The sequence below is a fragment of the Oncorhynchus tshawytscha genome, unplaced genomic scaffold (genome assembly GCF_018296145.1).
Source record: "Oncorhynchus tshawytscha isolate Ot180627B unplaced genomic scaffold, Otsh_v2.0 Un_contig_766_pilon_pilon, whole genome shotgun sequence".
Lineage (NCBI taxonomy): Eukaryota > Metazoa > Chordata > Actinopteri > Salmoniformes > Salmonidae > Oncorhynchus > Oncorhynchus tshawytscha.
The window spans coordinates 1932747-1955728 of record NW_024609833.1 but is presented as its reverse complement, the minus strand read 5'-3'; the positions used below and the strand labels follow the sequence as shown (position 1 = coordinate 1955728).

The following is a 22982-nucleotide window of genomic DNA, read 5'->3' as shown; positions in this document are numbered from 1 at the left end:
TGCCTTTCTATTGAGAACAGAGGGTGACTCTTAATAAAAGATCCATCACAAATATCACAGTCTTGTGTCACTGGTATCGCGTCTTTGCAACATCTCTGAAACATGTTGACTTTTTAATATTGACTGCAAGGTAGACAATATTGGAACATACATAAATTTGTCTTGAACTGCAATCTGGTCATATGTTCCAGTCTTTTTCGTCTTGTGTCAAATCTTGAGCCAATGACATGTTCAACTGGTTCTACAGTTTCCCACTTCTCTGTGAACGAATGTGGACCTCTTGTATTCAGAATTTAGCACAGTGAAAGGATTCTCTAACCCTTCAAAACATTCCTCGACTTTCTTGGACATTTCAGTTTGTCCTTCATCACACAGAACATGCTTAATGACAGTTTCTTCAGCTCGCTGTTGGATATCATGAACTCTTCCATGGAATTCACAACAGAATTAACTGTACTTTGACTGTGTTTTGGCTGTGTTTTTCTGTGGCTGTGGCTTGGTGGTGTGGTGCTTTGCTGTAAATCCTTTGCTGTAAATCCTTTTTGAAATCATACACTGTGGCTGGATTAATGAGAATTTTATCTTTAAAATGGTGTAAATTACTTGTATGCTTGAGGAATTTTAATTATGAGATTTTTGTTGTTTTGAATTTGGCGCCCTTGCACTTTCACTGGCTGTTGCGGAGTGTTCCAGTCCTAGACAGGTTAATCTACTCATCAGCCCTAACAAAACCTATTGCATAGCATTTCTTATCCTGTGATACACTTAAGGGAAAGTTCAGTGATTTTACACACTGCAAACTAGCAACATTTTGGGATCAATTCCCCATGTAAGTCAATGTATTAAAGTAGTATGTATTAAATGTCATGCCTGATATTGATTGTGACCAATGAATTGGTTGAAAGGTAGACAGCATTTGTAGTGTATTGCATTGGATAGCATGGTATTGTGCTCATGGATGCCAAGGGAAGTCAGGATCTCCACCCCAACCCCCCTCTCTTTCAAAAAAACATACTGAAGAATTTCTTTCGTCTCTGTGTTTCATACATTTCCTTGCGCAAGAGGCTGAATGTATATCACTGGAGAAAGTATCAGAGTGAACGAAACAGCGCCCCTCGGTTATGTGTAGCCCATCTAACTGATGCTGTCTGGTCAAAAGGAGTATGACGCTGTTGCCCGTAGCACTGAATGCAAGGGACACCATCGAGCATTTGGCCTCCCTTGATATATTTTATAGCCAGTTAGCGTTGAGCTAAACTGAGTGAGCTCAGCTGTGAATGGTCCTGGCACACCAAAAAAAAAGTGTCAAGGGAAACCAGTTTGGTTTTGGCTTCACAGCAATCACATCACATCAGAAGCCAAACGTCATTGACAGAAAACTTGAATTGTTGCATCTCATTGTGTCGTTATCCTCCAATGGCTAGCTAGCTAACTAAAATTGTCCCTTTCCTAAATTAGTCACAGATGGAGATAGGGAAGAGGACATGTGGTTTTACTTAATTCTCCGTACTGGCCAATGATTATAAAGGCGATTCTGATCCAACTATAAATTCATATATTATGCCCCTGGCCTGAAAGGATAGAAAGGTCAACATGTAGCTAATGTGTCTTCTTATTGTCTCAGCCTTAGGCCTATATCTCGGTGTCAAGGTACAGTTTATGAACTAATAGGTTATAGAGCAAACAATGCAATTATCACAACACATAGGTTGTAATATCTATTTTTTTCCCTGGCTTGGCATCCCAGATGATATTACACACACAGCTACTGACACACACACACAAAATCCATATCATCTGTTTATTTGTACAAAATTAATGAGACCTATGGCACGGTTATGTATTCATAATAATCCTAAAAACACCTTATCATAAAATTATGTTGTGTCTTTCCGAGTTAGTATCTTGCTGTTTCCTTTTATATTTAGCTGCTATAAACAAAAAATGCCTAAATGTGTCTAAAGCAACCTTTGCCTGCTCATAGTTGTCATGTGATGCACACCAGATGTCATCAGTGTCTCCTGAACTTAAACCTGACGTTTTTTGTCTTGGTGCTGGAGATTATGAATTTGGTGTTGAAAAAGGGTGAAGTGCCCCTTTAACAGCCTTCAAATAGAACACGTTCTGCATAATCATTCAGAATGTCTACATATTTAGTGCAGGCGGGACTTCCCTCACATTCAGTTGGCCACATCTCAACTGTAGCCTGGGAATCCAAAGGGTATCTATACCTGAAACATAGGGTTAGGGTCAGACCTGAATCAAAGAAGACGTGGTTATAGTGCAACAGTATACTGTCAGTAGCCAAGTTTTATAATATTTTTGTAATCCAAAATAAAGACCAATGCACACACTCACTTATAACTTCTGCCAACTCGTATCTGCATGCTGTCTGCACCCATGATCAGGTACTGCCCACCAATCTTCATATCCACAGAACTGCAACTGGCCTTTTTGACAAATTCCACCTCTGTGTTGATATTGACATTGTCCAACCCTGTCATTTACACAAAACAGGAATAAAGTTAAACACATATACAGTATATCACAAAAGTGAGTACACCCCTCACATTTTTGTAAATATTTGAGTATATCTTTTCATGTGACAACACCAAAGAAATTACACTTTGCTACAATGTAAAGTAGTGAGTGTACAGCTTGTATAACAGTGTAAATTTGCTGTCCCCTCAAAATAACTCAACACACAGCCAAATTGGGCCCAATTAGCCATTTTCCCTCCCCGGTGTCATGTGACTCGTTAGTGTTACAAGGTCTCAGGTGTGAATGGGGAGCAGGTGTGTTCAATTTGGGGTCATCGCTCTCACACTCCCTCATACTGACTGGTCACTGGAAGTTCAACATGGCACCTCATGGCAAAGAACTCTGAGGATCTGAAAATAATTGTTGCTCTCCATAAAGATGGCCTGGGCTATAAGAAGATTGCAAAGACCCTGAAACTGAGCTGTAGCACGCTGGCCAAAACCGTACAGCGGTTTAACTGGACAGGTTCCACTCAGAACAGGCCTCGCCATGGTCGACCAAAGAAGTTGAGTGCATGTGGTCAGCGTCATATCCAGAGGTTGTCTTTGGGAAATAGACGTATGAGTGCTACCAGCATTGCTGCAGAGGTTGAAGGGGTGGGGGGTCAGCCTGTCAGTGCTCAGACCATACGCCGTACACTGTATCAAATTGGTCAGCATGGCTGTCATCCCAGAAGGAAGTTTCTTCTAAAGATGATGCACAAGAAAGCCTGCAAACAGTTTGCTGAAGACAAGCAGACTAAGGACATGGATTACTGGAACCATGTCCTGTGGTCTGATGAGACCAAGATAAACTTATTTGGTTCAGATGGTGTCAAGCGTGTGTGACGGCAACCAGGTGAGGAGTACAAAGACAAGTGTGTCTTGCCTACAGTCAAGCATGGTGGTGGGAGTGTCATGGTCTGGGGCTGCATGAGTGCTGCCGGCACTGGGGAGCTACAGTTCATTGAGGGAACCATGAATGCCAACATGTACTGTGACATACTGAAGCAGAGCATGATCCCCTCCCTTCGGAGACTGGGCCGCAGAGCAGTATTCCAACATGATAACGATCCCAAACACACCTCCAAGACGACCACTGCCTTGCTAAAGAAGCTGAGGGTAAAGGTGATGGACTGGCCAAGCATGTCTCCAGACCTAAACCCTATTGAGCATCTGTGGGGCATCCTCAAACGGAAGGTGGAGGAGTGCAAGGTCTCTAACATCCACCAGCTCCATGATGTCGTCATGGAGGAGTGGAAGGGGACTCCAGTGGCAACCTGTGAAGCCCTGGTGAACTCCATGCCCAAGACGGTCAAGGCAGTGCTGGAAAATGAGGGTGGCCATACAAAATATTGACACTTCGGGCCCAATTTGGACATTTTCACTTAGGGGTGTACTCACTTTTGTTGCCAGCGGTTTAGACATTAATGGCTGTGTGTTGAGTTATTTTGAGGGGACAGCAAATTTACACTGTTATACAAGCTGTACACTCACTACTTTACATTGTAGCAAAGTGTAATTTCTTCAGTGTTGTCACATGAAAAGATATACTCAAATTTACAAAAATGTGAGGGGTGTACTCACTTTTACTGTACATATGTTTCTTACTTCACTTTAAAAAGTTTTTATAGGAGAGACTTACCCCTTTTGAAGGGATCCTCCACATTTGCCACATAAGTACTAAAATCACCTTCTTCCTCAATGGATTTGATTTTTACCTTGAAAGCTGTGAGAAAAGACGCAAACATATCATATGCAAGTCCGCCTAAACGAAAGAAATAGAATAAGCTCATCATACCAAAAAGACTGCCTACAAATGTGAAATTTCTTCAATAAAATCAATTGGGCATTGGAGACAATTTTTACTGATGAGGTGGTAAAAGTTCTAACAAAGTATCATCTTACCATATTTTATATTGTCACGGCAGGTAGTTTGTCTTCTTTCCTCAGCAGTGATGCTGGGATCCATCTCTGATTTGAAGTTGCAGCATTCCGCTATCATCACAGCAACGGATTGCAGTCACAAATAAAAATAAACAAAGTAATCACCCATAATTTACATTAACTTGAACAAATGACCAACCAGTTTTATCCAAACCCACTCATGTTCCACCCTCCATACATCTTCAATGCTTATAATTTACTCGCAAACACCACTGTCCTCTGAGCCCATATGACTTACCTGCCATGCAGTGGCACTGTTCCCCTACACAAAGCCGCAGTAGCTTGGTTTCTATAGGCGGGGAGTAGAGCTTGGAACATTGGCTCTCTGTGGAGCAATAGAGAAGGATTATTTTAAAGTTGCTCAAACTTCCTGTGGTATATTAGTTTCTATGGGTTTTGTTTTCCACCATACTGTACCTTGATCATTGTACTCGTAGATTTTAAACAAGGAAGCACTGACCATGCCAACTCGAAAGAGTTCTTTTATACGGAATCCCACACAGACGAATTGGTCAAAGGGGACCTGTAGTGTGAAAGGCAATGACAGTGTTAACATTATATGACACACTTGAACAAAAGTATAGGACTAAAGTATTAGGACAAATTTAAACTACAGTACAGGACTACATTATATGATTTATTTGAATGTCCACACCTAAACCAACATGTTCCAATAGCAGAAGAGAACATAAGTGGAACTTACCGAGTCCAGCTGAAGCACAACCTTGTCTCCTGTGATCTTGTAGTCAGATATCACAGATTCCAGTCCATCCCGAAACTGTGAGGGAGTTGATCACACAACCAAAAACAGGCCATTTCATTCATGTGGAACAGTGTACAAATACACTGAACAAAAATATGGATTTTACTGAGTTACAGTTCATATAAGGAAATCTCTCAATTGAAATAAATTAATCAGGCCCTAATGTATGGATTTCAGATGACTGGGAATACAGATATGCATCTGTTGGTCAGAGATATCTTTAAAAAAAGGTTGTGGCGTGGATCAGAAAACCAGTCAGTATCTAGGTGTGACCACCATTTGCCTCATGCAGCGCTACATCTCGTTACAGCTCCATAGAGTTGATCAGGCTGTTGATTGTGTTGTCCAACGCCTCTTTAATGGCTGTGCAAAGTTGCTCGATTTTGGCGGGAACTGGAACGCACTGTCGTACGCGTAGATCCAGAGCATCCCAAACATGCTCAATTGGTGACATGTCTGGTGAATATGCAGGCGATGGAAGAACTGGGACATTTTCAGCTTACAGGAATTGTGTACAAATCCTTGCGACATGGGGCCATGCATTATCATGTTGAAACATGAGGGGATGGCGGCAAATGAATAGCACAACAATAGGCCTCGGATCTCGTCACAGTATCTCTGTGAATTCAAATTGCCATCGATAAAATGCAATTGTGTTTGTTGTCCATAGAAAACTGTCAGGTCAAGACCCTGGTGAGGATGACGAGAATGCAGATGAGCTTCCCTGAAACGATTTCTGACAATTTGTGCAGAAATTATTTGGTTGTCAAAACCCACAGTTTCATCAGCTGGCTGGTCTCAGATGATTCCACAGGTGAAGAAGCCGGATGTGGAGGTCCTAGGCTGGTTGGACGTACTGCCAAATTCTCTAAAACGACAATGGTAAAGAATGCAATGGCTTATGGTAAAGAAATTAACATGACATTTTCTGGCAACCGCTCTGGTGGACAATCCTGCAGTCAGCATGCTAATTGCACGCTCCCTCAAAACTTGAGACATTTGTGACACATTTTAGAGTGGCCTTTTATTAGTGCACCTGTGTAATGATTATGCTGTTTAATCAGCTTCTTGATATGCCACACCTGTCAGGTGAATGGATTATCTTGGCAAAGGAAAAATGCTCACTAACAGGGATGTAAACAAAGTTGTGCACACAATAGGAGAGAAATATTTTTTTTGTGCATATGGAACATTTCTGGGATCTTTTATTTCAGCTCATGAAACATGGGACCAACACTTGTTCAGTGTAGATTTAGGAGAAAGTGGAAAACATGAATATGTTAATTACCATATTCAGATCTTCTTGGAAGGGTTGCACCCCAGTGGGTAGTTGGATTTCCATGACTGTGTGGCTGGAGTCAGTGAATACCTCGTTTGGAGGGGGATTGTATCTTTAAAACACATGAGACAATTTAAGCACTGTTCTATGAAGTATATTTTACTATACAGAAATGCACATTGTCTTTACAGTGGTGGAGATAGCGTTAGGTTTTCTTTGTATTTTAATTACATTAAAACAGATACAAAAAACACCTTATGGAACAGCGGGGACTGTGAAGCAACACAAACATTGACACAGACACACGCATACACATGCACACACATACACACGCGCAATACATACACATGGATTTAGTACTGTAGATACAGTGCCTTGCGAAAGTATTCGGCCCCCTTGAACTTTGCGACCTTTTGCCACATTTCAGGCTTCAAACATAAAGATATAAAACTGTATTTTTTTGTGAAGAATCAACAACAAGTGGGACACAATCATGAAGTGGAACGACATTTATTGGATATTTCAAACTTTTTTAACAAATCAAAAACTGAAAAATTGGGCGTGCAAAATTATTCAGCCCCCTTAAGTTAATACTTTGTAGTGCCACGTTTTGCTGCGATTACAGCTGTAAGTCGCTTGGGGTATGTCTCTATCAGTTTTGCACATCGAGAGACTGTACATTTTTCCCATTCCTCCTTGCAAAACAGCTCGAGCTCAGTGAGGTTGGATGGAGAGCATTTGTGAACAGCAGTTTTCAGTTCTTTCCACAGATTCTCAATTGGATTCAGGTCTGGACTTTGACTTGGCCATTCTAACACCTGGATATGTTTATTTTTGAACCATTCCATTGTAGATTTTGCTTTATGTTTTGGATCATTGTCTTGTTGGAAGACAAATCTCCGTCCCAGTCTCAGGTCTTTTGCAGACTCCATCAGGTTTTCTTCCAGAATGGTCCTGTATTTGGCTCCATCCATCTTCCCATCAATTTTAACCATCTTCCCTGTCCCTGCTGAAGAAAAGCAGGCCCAAACCATGATGCTGCCACCACCATGTTTGACAGAGGGGATGGTGTGTTCAGGGTGATGAGCTGTGTTGATTTTACGCCAAACATAACGTTTTGCATTGTTGCCAAAAAGTTCAATTTTGGTTTCATCTGACCAGAGCACCTTCTTCCACATGTTTGGTGTGTCTCCCAGATGGCTTGTGGCAAACTTTAAACAACACTTTTTATGGATATCTTTAAGAAATGGCTTTCTTCTTGCCACTCTTCCATATAGGCCAGATTTGTGCAATATACGACTGATTGTTGTCCTATGGACAGAGTCTCCCACCTCAGCTGTAGATCTCTGCAGTTCATCCAGAGTGATCATGGGCCTCTTGGCTGCATCTCTGATCAGTCTTCTCCTTGTATGAGCTGAAAGTTTAGAGGGACGGCCAGGTCTTGGTAGATTTGCAGTGGTCTGATACTCCTTCCATTTCAATATTATCGCTTGCACAGTGCTCCTTGGGATGTTTAAAGCTTGGGAAATCTTTTTGTATCCAAATCCGGCTTTAAACTTCTTCACAACAGTATCTCGGACCTGCCTGGTGTGTTCCTTGTTCTTCATGATGCTCTCTGAGCTTTTAACGGAACTCTGAGACTATCACAGTGCAGGTGCATTTATACGGAGACTTGATTACACACAGGTGGATTGTATTTATCATCATTAGTCATTTAGGTCAACATTGGATCATTCAGAGATCCTCACTGAACTTCTGGAGAGAGTTTGCTGCACTGAAAGTAAAGGGGCTGAATAATTTTGCACGCCCAATTTTTCAGTTTTTGATTTGTTAAAAAAGTTTGAAATATCCAATAAATGTCGTTCCACTTCATGATTGTGTCCCACTTGTTGTTGATTCGTCACAAAAAAATACAGTTTTATATCTTTATGTTTGAAGCCTGAAATGTGGCAAAAGGTCGCAAAGTTCAAGGGGGCCGAATACTTTCGCAAGGCACTGTATGTGGTAGTGGTGGAGTAGGGGCATATGAAAGCACACAGTGTGTTGTGAAATCTGTGAATGTATTGTAATGTTTTAAAATTTTATAAACTGCCTTAATTTTGCTGGACCCCAGGAAGAGTAGCTGCTGCTTTGGCAGCAGCTAATGGGGATCCATAATAAATTCAAATACAAATAAAACGATGGTGATTTACTCAAATGACTGTGAACTAATATATAGAGTGTGTGACTATTTATTTTCATAGCTTATAGTTTATTCTCCGTCAGTCAGCACCTCGACATAAAATAATTTCCTCTGGGTGTGCGCCAGCTCAGGTTTTTATTCGATTAATTAAAAAAAACACCAAATATTTTACTCACTTTGCACATGCGACAATTCGAGACGAATGCAGCATAGTATCTGGTGAAGTAGAAATTAAAGCTACAGTACCAGTCAAACGTTGGACACACCTACTCATTCCAGTGCTTTTCTTTATTTTGACTATTTTCTACATTGTAGAATAATAATGAAGACATCAAAACTATGAAATAACACATATGGAATCATGTAGTAACAAAAAAAGTGTTCAACAAATCAAACTAGTTCAAATAAAGAAAATCCTTGAATGAGTAGGTGTGTCCAAACTGTTGACTGGTACTGTATATTTGTTTCCAATGTTATTGTGAGTGAAATGGTTGTAGTAAGTTTACAGACATTGATTCACTGTCATACCTTTGGACTTTTTGTTAGGATGATGCACTTCAATGGAAATGTCAAATTTGCAGTTTTTGTTGGTCTCTGTTGTTTTATAATAAACGGTTTTCATCTGTTGTCAGATAAGAATTGAGCATACTGTTTAATGGGGCAATCTAGAGTTGAAACAACAATTGGGTATGACAGTTGAACTAAGCTCATGAGGCATAAAATAAATTCTTCAAGAATGAATGGGTATATGTAAATCATTACTTAAATGTACAGTGGCAAGATAAAGTATGTGAACCCTTTGGAATTACCTGGATTTCTGCATTAATTGGTCATAACATTTGATCTGATCTTCATCTAAATCACAACAATAGACAAACATAGTGGGCTTAAACTAATAACACAAATGATTGTATTTTTCTTGTCTATATTGAATACATTATTTGAACATTCACAGTGTAGGTTGGAAAAAGTATGTGAATCCCTGGGCTAATAATGACTTCTCCAAAAGTTAATTGGAGTCAGGAGTCAGCTAACCTGGAGTACAATCAATGAGACGAGATTGGAGATGTTTGTTAGAGCTGCTTTGCCTTGTAAAAAACACTCACAAAATTTGAGTTTGCTATTCACAAGAAGCATTTCCTGATGTGAACCATGCCCTGAACCAAAGAGATCTCAGAAGACCTAATATTAAGAATTGTTGACTTGCATAAAGCTGTAAAGGGTTACAAAAGTATCTCTAAAAGCCTTGATGTTCATCAGGCCAGCGTAAGACAAATTGTCTATAAATGGAGAAAGTTCAGCACTGTTGCTACTCTCCCTAGGAGTGGCCATCCTGCAAAGATAACTGCAAAAGCACAGCTCAGAATGCTCAATGAGGTTAAGAAGAATCCTAAACTGTCAGCTAAAGACTTACAGAAATCTCTGGAACATGCTAACATCTCTGTTGACGAATCTACGATACGTAAAACACTAAACAAGAATGGTGTTCATGGGAGGACACCACGGAAGAAGCCACTGCTGTCCATTGCTGCTCGTCTGAGGTTTGCAGAAGTGCACCTGGATGTTCCACAGCGCTACTAGCAAAATATTCTGTGGACAGATGAAACTACAGTTGAGTTGTTGGTGTGCTGTGCCTTCCAAACATCAAAACCTCATCCCAACTGTAAAGTATGGTGGAGGGAGCATCATGGTTTGGGGCTGCTTTGCTGCCTCAGGGCCTGGATAGGTTGCTATCATCGACGGAAAACAGAATTCCTAAGTTTATCAAGACATTTTGCAGGAGAATGTTAGGCTATCTGTCCGCCAATTGAAGCTCAACAGAAGTTGGGTGATGCAACAGGACAACGACCCAAAACACAGAAGTAAATCAACAACAGAATGGCTTCAACAGAAGAAAATACGCCACCTGGAGTGGCCTAGTCAGAGTCCTGACCTCAACCCGATTGAGACGCTGTGGCATGACCTCAAGAAAGCAGTTCACACCAGACATCCCAAGAATATTGCTGAACTGAAACAGTTTTGTAAAGAGGAATGGTCCAAAATTCCTTCTGACCGTTGTGCAGGTGTGATCTGCAACTACAGAAAACGTTTGGTTGAGGTTATTGCTGCCAGAAAGGTCAACCAGTAATTAAATCTAACGGTTCACATACTGTGAATGTTTGCACGGTGTGTTCAATAAAGACATGAAAACGTATAATTTTTCAGTGCGTTATTAGTTTAAGCAGACTGCTTGTCTATTGTTGTGACCTAGATGAAGATCAGATCAAATTTTATGGCCAATTTATGCAGAAATCCAGGTATTTCCAAAGGGTTCACATACTTTTTCTTGACACTTTATGTTTCAATCACAGAATTGCATCTTTAATGTGAGCATGAGAGATATTTTTAAATTATACCTTCATTTAACTAGGCAAGTCAGTTAGGAACATATTCTTATTTACAATGACAGCCTAACCCGGCCGACGCTGGGCCAATTGTGCGCCGCCCTATGGGACTCCCAATCACAGCCAGATGTGATACAGCCTGGAATCAAACCAGGGACTGTAGTGATGCCTCTTGCACTGAAATGCAGTGCCTTAAACTGCTGCGCCACTCGGGAGCCCATAATCAACTTCTGTTTAGAAGGACATTGAGTAACGCAACAGAGGATGGATGGAACTTACCTGGACAATGGAGACTCCTGTACCAAAGCCTGTGGACACTCTGACATCTTTATCCTCAGTCACCTGTTAAAATGAGACACAGTATGACTGTATAATCAGGAATTAGATGGGAGACAGAAAATAGTGAGGAAACATACAAACACAGCACATGAGAGATATAATATATAGTCTGTACTGCAACTTCAGGGTTCATTTAGCAAAGATCAGTATGAAATGTGCCATAGGGGTAGATGCTGAAGAAACTACATCAGTACATAAATGATTGAGATCATGATCAGGTTATACTGCAAATATCATTGACCCGATACATCATAGTCACAGGAAAACCCAAGGAAAAGATGGTCTTATTGAGAAGAAGTGGTCTTTTTGCAGGCAGTGTGTAAATTTGGGGTCACACAGCATGTGAGGGTGGAGGTAAGCCCTTACCTCTATTGGTTTGCCCACAGGTTTCTTCTGGGTGAGCACAATTTTCCCCAGTTGTTCCCTCGTCTTTATGTAGGACGCCTCGATCAACAGATCCAGCTTGGTATATTTGACCACTTTGCTGTACTCAGTCAGAGCCTCCAGGGTGAGAATAGTGTCCTGTGTAGAGATGACATACAGTAGTGTGATGAAGAAGGTATAGGTGGTCCTCTGTAAGTGGTCTTCTGTAGCTCAGCTGGTAGAACATGGCACTTGCAACACCAGAATAGTCTGTTCAATTCCTGGGACTTATGTTAAAATATATGCATGACTGTAAGTCGCTTTGGATAAAAGCGTCTGCTAAATGGCATATATTATGTAAGGGATAATCAACAAGGGGCTATGTGTTATGGAAATTATTGAACAAAGTGGAAGGTATGTGCCATGACTAGTGGTGGGGAGTCCATTCCTCAACTCCCATTTCTGTGTGTCAAGCCTCTATTCCGCTAGGGATCGAGTCCTAAGAGTCAGTATTTTGCAATGGAGGAAACTAGCTAGTTGCCATAGGCTACTTCCGAGAACGCCAACTCTCGCAACTTTTACAGCAAAGAAAGAAGCAGCTAGCCAGGGAGGGAGAGAGGGGAGGGGCAGTCAGAACCATGCATCCAAAACAAATCACATTTTATTTGTCACATGCGCCGAATACAACTGGTGTAGAAACTTACAGTGAAATGCTTACTTACAAGCCCTTAACCAACAATGCTTTAAGAAGTTAAGAAGAAAAAACGTGTTAAGTAAAAAATAGATAAGTAGAAAAATACAAAAATAAACATAACAAATAATTAAACAGCAGCAGTAAAATAACAATGACGAGGCTATATACAGGGTGTACCGGTACAGAGTCAATGTGCGGGGGGATCGGTTAGTTGCGGTAATTGAGGAAATATGTACTTGTAGGTAGAGTTATTAAAATGACTATGCATATCTAACAGAGAGTAGCAGCAGCGTAGAAGGGGGAGGGGTGGTAATGCAAAAAGTCTGGGTAGCCATTTGATTAGATGTTCAGGACACTTATGGCTTGGGGGTAGATGCTGTTTAGAAGCCTCTTTGACCTAGACTTGGTGCTCTGGTACCGCTTGCCATGCGGTAGCAGAGAAAACAGTGTATGACTAGGGTGGCTGGAGTCTGACAATTTTTAGGGCTTTCCTCTGACACCACCTGGTATAAGAGGTCCTGGATGGCAGGAAGCTTGGCCCCAGTGATGTACTGGGCCATACGCAATACCCTCTGTAGTGTCTTGCGGTCGGAGCCAGAGCAGATGCCATACCAGGCAGTGATGCAACCAGGATGCTCTCGATGGTGCAGCTGTAGAACCTTTTGAGGATCTGAGGACCCATGACAAATCTTTTCAGTCTTCTGAGGGGGAGTAGGTTTTGTCGTGCCTCTTCACAACTGTCTTGGTGTGCTTGGACCATGTTAGTTTGTTGGTGATGTGGACGCAAAGGAACTTGAAGCTCTCAACCTGCTCCACTACAGCTCCGTCAATGAGAATGGGGGCGTGCTCGGTCCTCTTTTTCCTGTAGTCCATAATCATCATCTTTGTCTTGACCACGTTGAGGGAGAGGTTGTTATCCTTGCACTACACGGTCAGGTCTCTGACCTCCTCCCTATAGGCTGTCTCATCATTGTCGGTGATCAGGTCTACCACTGTTGTGTCATCGGCAAACTTAATGATGGTGTTGGAGTCGTGCTTGGCCATGCAGTCATGAACAGGGAGTACAGGATGGGACTGAGCACGCACCCCTGAGGGGCCAACGTGTTGAGGATCAGCGTGGCGGATGTGTTGTTACCTACCCTTACCACCTGGGGGCGGCCCATCAGGAAGTCCAGGATCCAGTTGCAGAGGGAGATGTTTAGTCCCAGGGTCCTTAGCTTAGTGATGAGCTTTGAGGGCACTATGGTGTTGAATGCTGAGCTGTAGTCAATGAATAGCATTCTCACATAGGTGTTTCTTTTGTCCACGTGGGAAAGGGCAGTGTGGAGTGCAATCGAGATTGCATCATCTGTGGATCTGTTGGGGCTTATGCAAATTGGAGTGGATCTTGGGTTTCTGGGATAGTGGTGTTGATCTGAGCCGTGACCAGCCTTTCAAAGCACTTCAGGGCTACATACGTGAGTGCTACGGGTCGGTAATCATTTAGGCAGGTTACCTTAGTGTTCTTGGGCACAGGCACTATGGTTGTCTGCTTAAAACATGTTGGTATTACAGACTCGGACAGGGAGAGTTTGAAAAGGTAAGTGAAGACACTTGCCAGTTGGTCAGCGCATGCTCGGAGTACACGTCCTGGTAATCCATCTGGCCCTGCGGCCTTGTGAATATTGACCTGTTTAAAGGTCTAACTCACATCCGCTGCGGAGAGCGTGGTCACACAGTTGTCTGGGACAGCTGATGCTCTCATGCATGTTTCAGTGTTAATTGCCTCGAAGCGAGCATAGAAGTTATTTAGCTCGTCTGGTCTCGTCGTGTCACTGGGCAGCTCTCGGATGTGCTTCCCTTTGCACTCTGTAATAGTTTGCAAGCCTTGTCACATCTGTCGATCATCGGAGCCAGTGTAGTATAATTCGATCTAAGTCCTGTATTGACGCTTCGCCTGTTTGATGGTTCGTCGGAGGGCATAGCAGGATTTCTTATAAGCTTCGGGGTTAAAGTCCCGCTCCTTGAAAGCAGCAGCTCTATGGTAGCCTAGTGGTTAGAGTGTTGGGCCAGTAACCGAAATGTTGCTGAATCAAATCCCTGAGCTGACATGGTAAAAATCTGTTGTTCTGCCCCTGAGCAAGGCAGTTGATCCACTATTCCCCAGGCACTGTGGATGTCAATTAAGGCAGCCCCCGCACCTCTCTGATCCAGAGGGGTTGGGTTGAATGCGGCAAGACACATTTCAGTTGTGTGACTGACTAGGTATCCACCCTTTAGCTCAATGTGGATTTTGCCTGTTATCCATGGCTTCTGGTTGGGGTATGTACGTACAGTCACTGTGGGTACAACGTCATCGATGCACTTATTGATGAAGCCAGTGACTGATGTGGTGTACTCCTCAATGCCATCGGAAGAACCCCGGAACATATTCCAGTCTGTGCTAACAAAACAGTCCTGTAGTTTAGTTTATCCGTAATCAAACTATGTATATGTTTAATCATATACTTCCAACTTGTGCTAAATTAAAATATTATACTGAGTTAAATCAACCAGACTCAGGCGCTAAACTTCAACATGTCTTTACTCCATCACTGTCCGTATAACAAGTCCCATATTCCTTTACTGATGTGGTGACGTCATATATCAGTACGTCACATCAATACATGACATCCCTCCTTTACTTGGATATGAACTTCAACATCAACCTGACATACACAACAACACTAGTTATTTACCTATATAGAAACCTTTGTTTTTACCAATAAACAACTAAAATATGTTCATTGTCTTATTATTTCTGTTCTCCTAATGGACTTTCCTTTTAAAGCTTACTTCTAAGCAAAACAAAACAGTACTATTATTATTATTTCTTAATGTAACAAAACATTCTGCACCTTTTTCACAACATAACAAACATTCAAAGTCTTCGCATTAGTCCTTTGTACTTGTAATTTTTCAGTTTATTCTCGTTTTCTTTACCCCTTGCAGTACAGGATAATTAGTTTATGACAAAGTCTGTTAACTTCTGTGGCAATTTAATTTGTCTGTGAGGCTTGACTGGCTTGGGTGTCCGTGGTCTTTGTGGTGATCCCTCACAGATAGTCTGGTTGGACTCTATGTAATGTCTCAGAGTAGGACTCTGTTCCACAGTCTCTTTCAGTTGTGTGGTGTCCTTTGGTTGTGGATCTGGCTCCTCAATTGTATACCTCTTTACGAATGTTGTATTCCTTGAATACCTGGTCCTGGTTGGAGATTGAACAACCACATTTTTTCCCTCTTCACTGATCACAGTGTGTGGTATCATTTGAACGTTGTTGTGAACTTGTGTGTTTTGTCCTGTTTTAGGAGAACCTGGTCTCCGATGTCCACGTCAGAGTGTTTGGCTCTGCGACGGTTGTCTGCATAGATCTTGGATTTCCACTTCTGCTGAGCATCACCTGTCTCTCCAGGTCACTGTGGTGTAGCTATATCCGGAAGCTTCCACCTCATTTTCCTTTAGAAAATGAGCTCAGCTGGGCTCCTGCCCATGGTATAGTGATCAATGGACCTGTAGACTGTGACATACTTGCATAGCTCCTGCTTCCAGTCCAGCCCCTCAGCTTGTGCAATGCGAATCCGTTTCATGAAGGAGGCATTTTTCCACTCCACTTCACCATTTACCTGTGCCCATTTTGGCATAGTTTTTCATGCTGTATCCTATTTTCCTGGCAGAAGTTCTGGAACTGGGATAACATGTACTGTGGGCCAAAATCAGATCAGATTGTTAATGGTAGACCATGATGACTGAAAATAGTCTCCAGACTATCAATCACCTTTTCTGCGGTAGCAGATTGCATTATATCATTTTCATAATATCTGCTGTAATACAACTACAAGTATTGAGTGTCCTGTTGGTAGTGAACCCAATAGGTCAGTGGTGACGTCATGTCACGGCCCATCAGGCAAAGCTGTGGGTCTCAGTGGTTCTGGCACATCTGGTTGTGCTTCAATCAGACAACCATGGCATGACTTGACGTGGCTCTCTGCAGACTTGTTCTTGCCCAGCCACCAAACTTTACTCCTGAGATGGTGTTTTGTGCCTACAATGCCCAAATGTCCCTTGTGAGCTACGGCTAGAACCCTTGCATTAAGTGCATGTGGCAAAAACAATGTGTTCCCCTTAGGACTAATTGTCTGATTACACACAGTTAATTTGCTATAGGTGAATATGCCTGGCATGTCTCATAACACCCACTGTCTCATCAGTTGTTAAAATGTCTGTCTCGGTGTAACGATCGTCTTCAGGAGAAAGAGAGGAGGACCAAAGCGCAGCGTGGTAAGTGTTCATAATTTTAATTAAAGGAAGCACTGAATCAATACAAAAAGAACAAAATGAACGAATGAAACGAAACAGTCCTGTCTGGTGACATACACACGTGACACAAAGACAGAACAAAGGAACTAAGGTCAGAACGTGACAGTACCCCCCCAAATGTGCGGACTCCGGCCGCAAAACCTGAACCTATAGGGGAGGGTCTGGGTGGGCGTCTGTCTGCGGTGGCGGCCCTAGCGTGGGACGTGGACCCCACTTCACCATAGTTTTTGTCCGCCTCCTCAACCGCCCCCGTGGCCTCTTATGAGTGGCGACCCTCGCCACGGACTTCGGACTGGGGACCCTCACCACGGGTCCCGAATGGACGGGAGACTCCGGCATCGCCGGCGTGACAGGCAGCTCTGGCAGCTCCTGGCTGACTGACGGCTCTGGCAGCTCCTGGCTGACTGACGGCTCTGGCAGCTCCTGGCTGACTGGTGGCTCTGGCAGCTCCTGGCTGACTGATGGCTCTGGCAGCTCCTGGCTGACTGACGGCTCTGGCAGCTCCTGGCTGACTGATGGCTCTGGCAGCTCCTGGCTGACTGACGGCTCAGGACAGACTGGCGGCTCTGGCAGCTCAGGACAGACTGGCGGCTCTGGCAGCTCAGGACAGACTGGCGGCTCTGGCAGCTCAGGACAGACGGGAGACTCTGGCAGCGCTGGAGAGGAGGAAGGCTCTGACAGCACTGGACAGGCGGGAGCACCTGTAGGGAGAAGACGGAGAGACAGCCTGGTGTGGGGGGCTGCCACCGAAGGGCTGGTACGTGGAGGTGGCATTGGACAGACCGGACCGTAAAGGCGCACTGGAGCTCTTGAGCACCGAGCCTGCCCAACCTTACCTGGTTGAATTCTCCCCGTAGCCAGGCCAGTGCGGCGAGGTGGAATAGCCCGCACTGGGCTGTGCTGGCGAACCGGGGACACCATGCGTAAGGCTGGTGCCATGTACACCGGCCCGAGGAGATGCACTGGAGACCAGATGCTTAGAGCCGGCTTCATGGCACCTGGCTCGATGCCCACTCTAGCCCAGCTGATACGAGGAGCTGGAATGTACCGCACCGGGCTATGCACACGCACCGGAGACACGGTGCGCTCCACCGTATAACACGGTGCCTGCCCGGTCCCTCTCTCTCTCCGGTAAGCACGGGAAGTTGGAGCAGGTCTCCTACCTGCCTTCGCCACACTCCTCGTGTTCCCCCCCCCAATACATTTTTGGGGCTGCCTCTCGGGCTTCCAGCCGCGCCGCCGTGCTGCCTCCTCATACCACCGCCTCTCGGCTTTCGCTGCCTCCAGCTCAGCCTTGGGGCGGCGATATTCTCCAACCTGTGCCCCTGGTCCCTTGCCGTCCAGAATCTCCTCCCAAGTCCAGGAGTCCTGCGATCGCTGCTTCTGCTGCTGCTGCCCGTTACCACGCTGCTTGGTCCTTTTGTGGTGGGTGTTTCTGTAACGATCGTCTTCGGGACCACAGGAGAAGCTCAGCCATTAACACCGTAGTACCCTGCAAGCTCATTATTAAACTCGGGGCCCTGGGTCTGAACCCCGCCCTGTGCAACTTGGTCCTGGACTTCCTGACGTGCCGCCCCCAGGTGGTGAAGGCAGGAAACAACACCTACACTACGATGATCCTCAACACAGGGGCCCCACAAGGGTGCATGCTCAGCCCCCTCCTGTACTCTAGGTTCATGCTCAGCCCCCTCCTGTACTCAAGGCCACGCACGCCTCTAACTCAATCATCAAGTTTGCAGACGACACAACAGTGGTAGGCCTGGAGGTGAGGGCCGTGACGGAGTGGTGCCAGGAAAATAACCTGTCCTTCAATGTCAACAAAACAAAGGAGTTGATCGTGGACTTCAGGAGACAGCAGAGGGAGCACGGCCCCATCCACATCAACGTGGAGAAGGTGAAAACCTTAAACACCTTCTCAACGTCAACAGTAAAGAGGCGACTCCGGGATGCTGGCCTTCTAGGTAAAGTTCCTCTGTCCAGTGTCTGTGTTCTTTTGTCCATCTTAACCTTTTCTTTTTATTTGCCAGTCTGGGATATGGCTTTTTCTTTGCAACTCATTCTAGAAAGCCAGCATCCCGGAGTCGCCTCTTCACTATTGAAGTTGAGACTGGTGTTTTGCAGGTACTATTTAATGAAGCTGCCAGATGAGGACTTGTGAGGTGTCTGCTTCACAAACTAGACACTCTAATGTACTTGTCCTCTTGCTCAGTTGTGCACCGGGGCCTCCCACTCCTCTTCCTATTCTGGTTAGGGCCAGTTTGCACTGTTCTGTGAAGGGAGTAGTACACAGCGTTGTACGGGATCATCAGTTTCTTGGCAATTTCTCGCATGGAATATAGCCTTCATTTCTCAGAACAAGAATAGACTTACGGGGGCCCCCGGGTGGTGAGGTGGTCTAAGGCACTGCATCACAGTGCTAGCTGTGCCACCAGAGACTCTGTTTTTAAAAATAAAAAAAATATTTTACCTTTATTTAACCAGGCAAGTCAGTTAAGAACACATTCTTATTTTCAATGACGGCCTGGGAACAGTGGGTTAACTGCCTGTTCACAGGCAGAACGACAGATTTGTACCTTGTCAGCTCAGGGGTTTGAACTCACAACCTTCCGGTTACTAGTCCAACGCTCTAACCACTAGGCTACCCTGCCGCCCTGCCGTTCAAGCCCAGGTTCGATATCTTTGCCTTATCGCGCACTAGTGACTCCTGTGGTGGGCCGGGTCGCTAGGTGTACGGTGTCCCCTCCAACACATTGGTGTGGTTGGCTTCCGGGTTGGATGTGCATTGTGTCAAGAAGCAGTGTGGCTAGGTTGGGTTGTGTTTCAGAGGATGCATGGCTCTCAACCTTCACCTCTCCTGTGTCCATACGGGAGTTGCAGCAATGAGACAAGACTGTAACTACTACCAATTGGGGAGAAAAAAGGGGTAAAAAAAGAATAGACTGATGAGTTTCAGAAGAAAGTTCTTTGTTTCTAGCCATTTTGAGCCTGTAATCGAACCCACAAATGCTGATGCTCCAGATACTCAACTGGTCTGAAGAATGCCAGCTTCTTTAATCAGAACAACAGTTTTCAGATGTGCTAACATAATTGCAAAAGGATTTTCTAATGATCAATTAGCCTTTTAAAATTATAAACTTGGATTAGCTCACACAAAGTGCCATTAGAACACAGGAGTGATGGTTGCTGATAATGGGCCTCTGTATGCCTATGTAGATATTCCATAAAAATTCAGCCGTTTCCAGCTACAATAGTAATTTACAACATTAACAATGTCTACACTCTATTTCTGATAAAGTTGATGTTATATTTTCTTTCAAAAACAAGGACATTTCTAAGTGACTCCAAACTTTTGAACGGTAATGTATGTGACCAATCAAATTTGATTTGATTTCACTAATGAGCAGGCCGGCCCTGCTTGTAATTGCTAAGGACTGGAGAGTTATTCAGGATAAAAAGTCAAAAGAATGGAGTAATGCGCAGAGGAAAGCCTGGTTCAGTCTGCTTTCCACCAGACAATGAGAGATTAATTCACGTTTCAGCAGGACAATAACCCTAAAACACAAGGCCAAATCTACACTGGAGTTGCTTACCAAGAAGACAGTGAATGTTCCTGCGTGGCTGAGTTACAATTTTGACTTAAAATCTGCTTGAAAATCTATGGCAAGACTTGAAAATTGGACAGAGCTTGAAGAATTTTGAAAAGAATAAGGTGCAACTACTGTACAATTCATGTGTGCAAAGCTCTTAAGAGACTTACCCAGAAAGACTCACAGCTGTAATTGCAAAGGTGATTCTAAAATGTACTGACTCAGGAGTGTGAATACTTATGTAAATTAAATATTTTTGTATTTAATTTTCAATACATTTGAAAAAAATCTAAAAATATGATTTCACTTTTTCATTATGGGGTATTTTGTGTAGATGATGAGAATTCAGAATTTTGAATTCAGGCTGTAACACAATAAAATGTGAAATAAGTCAAGGGGTATGAATACTTTCTGAAGGCACTGGACCTACCTATAGGCTGTATAGCCTACATATTTATTTAGATTGTCATTCTATCATTTTCATGGAATTTTTATTTAGAATTGATCAGAATATATTTTCTATAAATATTTTTACCAACCCCGTGCTACGGCAGCACTACGTCCCTTTAATGCCAATAAAGTTTTTAATTCGACTTTCAAAAGCAGCTCATACATAGAACATGTAAGAATGAACTTCATAGCCATTGAATTATACTGTGCATTGTAGGGAAATAATGGACACTCTAGAATGCCCTTTAAGCCAATCAGGACGACTATTCAACAATGCCAACATTGTTGAATACTCATTTTTGATTGGCTAGAGAGTGCATTATTTTCCTATAATGTACAGTATAATTCAATGGCTATGAAGTTTATTCTTACATGTTCTATGTCGATTTTCATAATAGGAAGACTGATGGTTTGGCTCGCTAAGCTAGCTTGCTTGGTTAACAAGGCAACTACTGTTGCTGTCAAGTAAACTTGCTAGCTACCTCAGTGGATGTTGAACACATTTCTATCAGCAAATTAAAACATTTCTAGCAGCAAATAATAGCCTTAGTATAAGCAGGATAATTAACTTGAGGCTCTAATCGTTCCCTGCAAAATAAATGCAACTCGGTGGAAGATAAGTGGCACACACCTTCCACTTCATGCATTATTTTCCATATAATTCATTGATTATCCATGAAATATTATATACAGTGAGCTCTGAAAGTATTGGGACAGTGACACCTTTTTTTGTTTTGGCTCTGTACTCCAGCACTTTGGATTTGACTAAAGTAGGTACTAATTAACTTATGTTTTTTAAAGTAGTCAAAAGTTTAGTATTTGGTCCCATATTCCTAGCACTCAATGATTACATCAAGCTTCTGACTCTACAGACGCACAAATGGTATACACCCAAGACATGCTAACCTCTCACCATTACAGAAAGGTTAGCATTTTTTTTTGGGGGGGGTATGATACTTATGCCTCTAACTTTCTCCATCATTATTCATGATTCAGTCAGAATTATCTGTAATCATGGTACCATCCACATTCATGTTAGAAACATATTATATTCTTATTTACAATAAAAGTGACTCCCAAAATGACACAATACATTATTTACCATTAATTTCTATTGGGAACATAATAATCTGAAACACAAACCAAACAAACAGCAAATGCATCTAACAAGTTTGAAGACTCACAAGCTTGATGTAATCATTGCGTGCTAGGAATATGGGACAAATAATAAACTTTGGACTACTTTAATAAACATATAAGTTAATTAGTCCCAACAGTTTTGGTCCCCTAAAATGGGGGGACTATGTACAAAATGTCCTAAATGACAAATGAAAAAATACTTGTTATGTATATTGAGACCTGGGTTCAAATAGTAGGCCTATTTTGTTTTCTTTCAAATACTTTAACTGCGCTTGATTGAGCCGGTCTGGCGTACTGTAACCAATGGAATAGTGCAAACCCTGCCCATTTTGCATTTCGTTCAGGCAGGCTCAATCCAATGCTCAAAGAATATGAAAGTAAATACTATCTGATACCAGTGTTAGTATTGCTATGGAACCTGAGTTGAGTGAAAGCCCCCTCCATAGCGCTGGTCCTGGGTCAGCCAGTTGATGATGGGCAGGGCGTAGTTGTGTTTGGCTTTGATCAAGCCTGTGAGTAGGACGTAGGAGGTGGTCTCCACGGTCTGGGCCGATGCCTTGTCAGGCTTTAGTGGGTTCAGACGGGCATCTATCTCATGCCAGTAACGATATTCAACTGGGTTTCCTTCACAAGAAGACACAAGAGTACAGACATCACAAGATTATACTGATAATTTGGAGCTACAGTATGTTCTACATTTAATTCTAAATTGTATCCAGTAACTTTCGCCTCAGATTCCACACCACTTCGTACCTTTTTCCCTGGCTTGCTTCTCAAGGCCATCATACAGGATCACGGATTGCATGCTGTCCCTGTCTTCCAGTGTGAGAGCATAGGCAGCCACAGCTTTCGCATACAGGCTTTTCACCCGAGGAGCATGATCAGAGATGTAGCCAGCAGCACGTTTCAGAGCCAAACTAAACGTCTGAGGATAATCACACAAGTCTAGGTTACCACATGGTACTGGAAATATTAGAGCCTATATTTGATAGCCTACTT

At 43.1% G+C, this 22982-nt stretch overlaps 1 protein-coding gene across 1 annotated transcript in view; it reads right to left on the bottom strand.

Annotated features, from left to right (window-relative positions):
* Window positions 1-1787: 1787 nt before the first annotated feature.
* Window positions 1788-22982, bottom strand: part of c5 (complement component 5) — a 63082-nt gene continuing 41887 nt past the window's right edge. Inside the window, exons 27-40 of the mRNA XM_024418336.1 lie at window positions 22737-22908; window positions 22402-22607; window positions 11780-11935; window positions 11354-11416; window positions 9219-9312; window positions 8867-8906; window positions 6518-6620; window positions 5170-5244; window positions 4884-4989; window positions 4705-4791; window positions 4428-4517; window positions 4165-4248; window positions 2359-2497; window positions 1788-2231 (exon numbers count right to left, since the gene is read on the bottom strand). Coding sequence (XP_024274104.1) covers window positions 2099-2231; window positions 2359-2497; window positions 4165-4248; window positions 4428-4517; window positions 4705-4791; window positions 4884-4989; window positions 5170-5244; window positions 6518-6620; window positions 8867-8906; window positions 9219-9312; window positions 11354-11416; window positions 11780-11935; window positions 22402-22607; window positions 22737-22908 — 1548 coding nt within the window. The 3' untranslated portion in view covers window positions 1788-2098. The remainder of the gene's footprint in view (window positions 2232-2358; window positions 2498-4164; window positions 4249-4427; window positions 4518-4704; window positions 4792-4883; window positions 4990-5169; window positions 5245-6517; window positions 6621-8866; window positions 8907-9218; window positions 9313-11353; window positions 11417-11779; window positions 11936-22401; window positions 22608-22736; window positions 22909-22982) is intronic.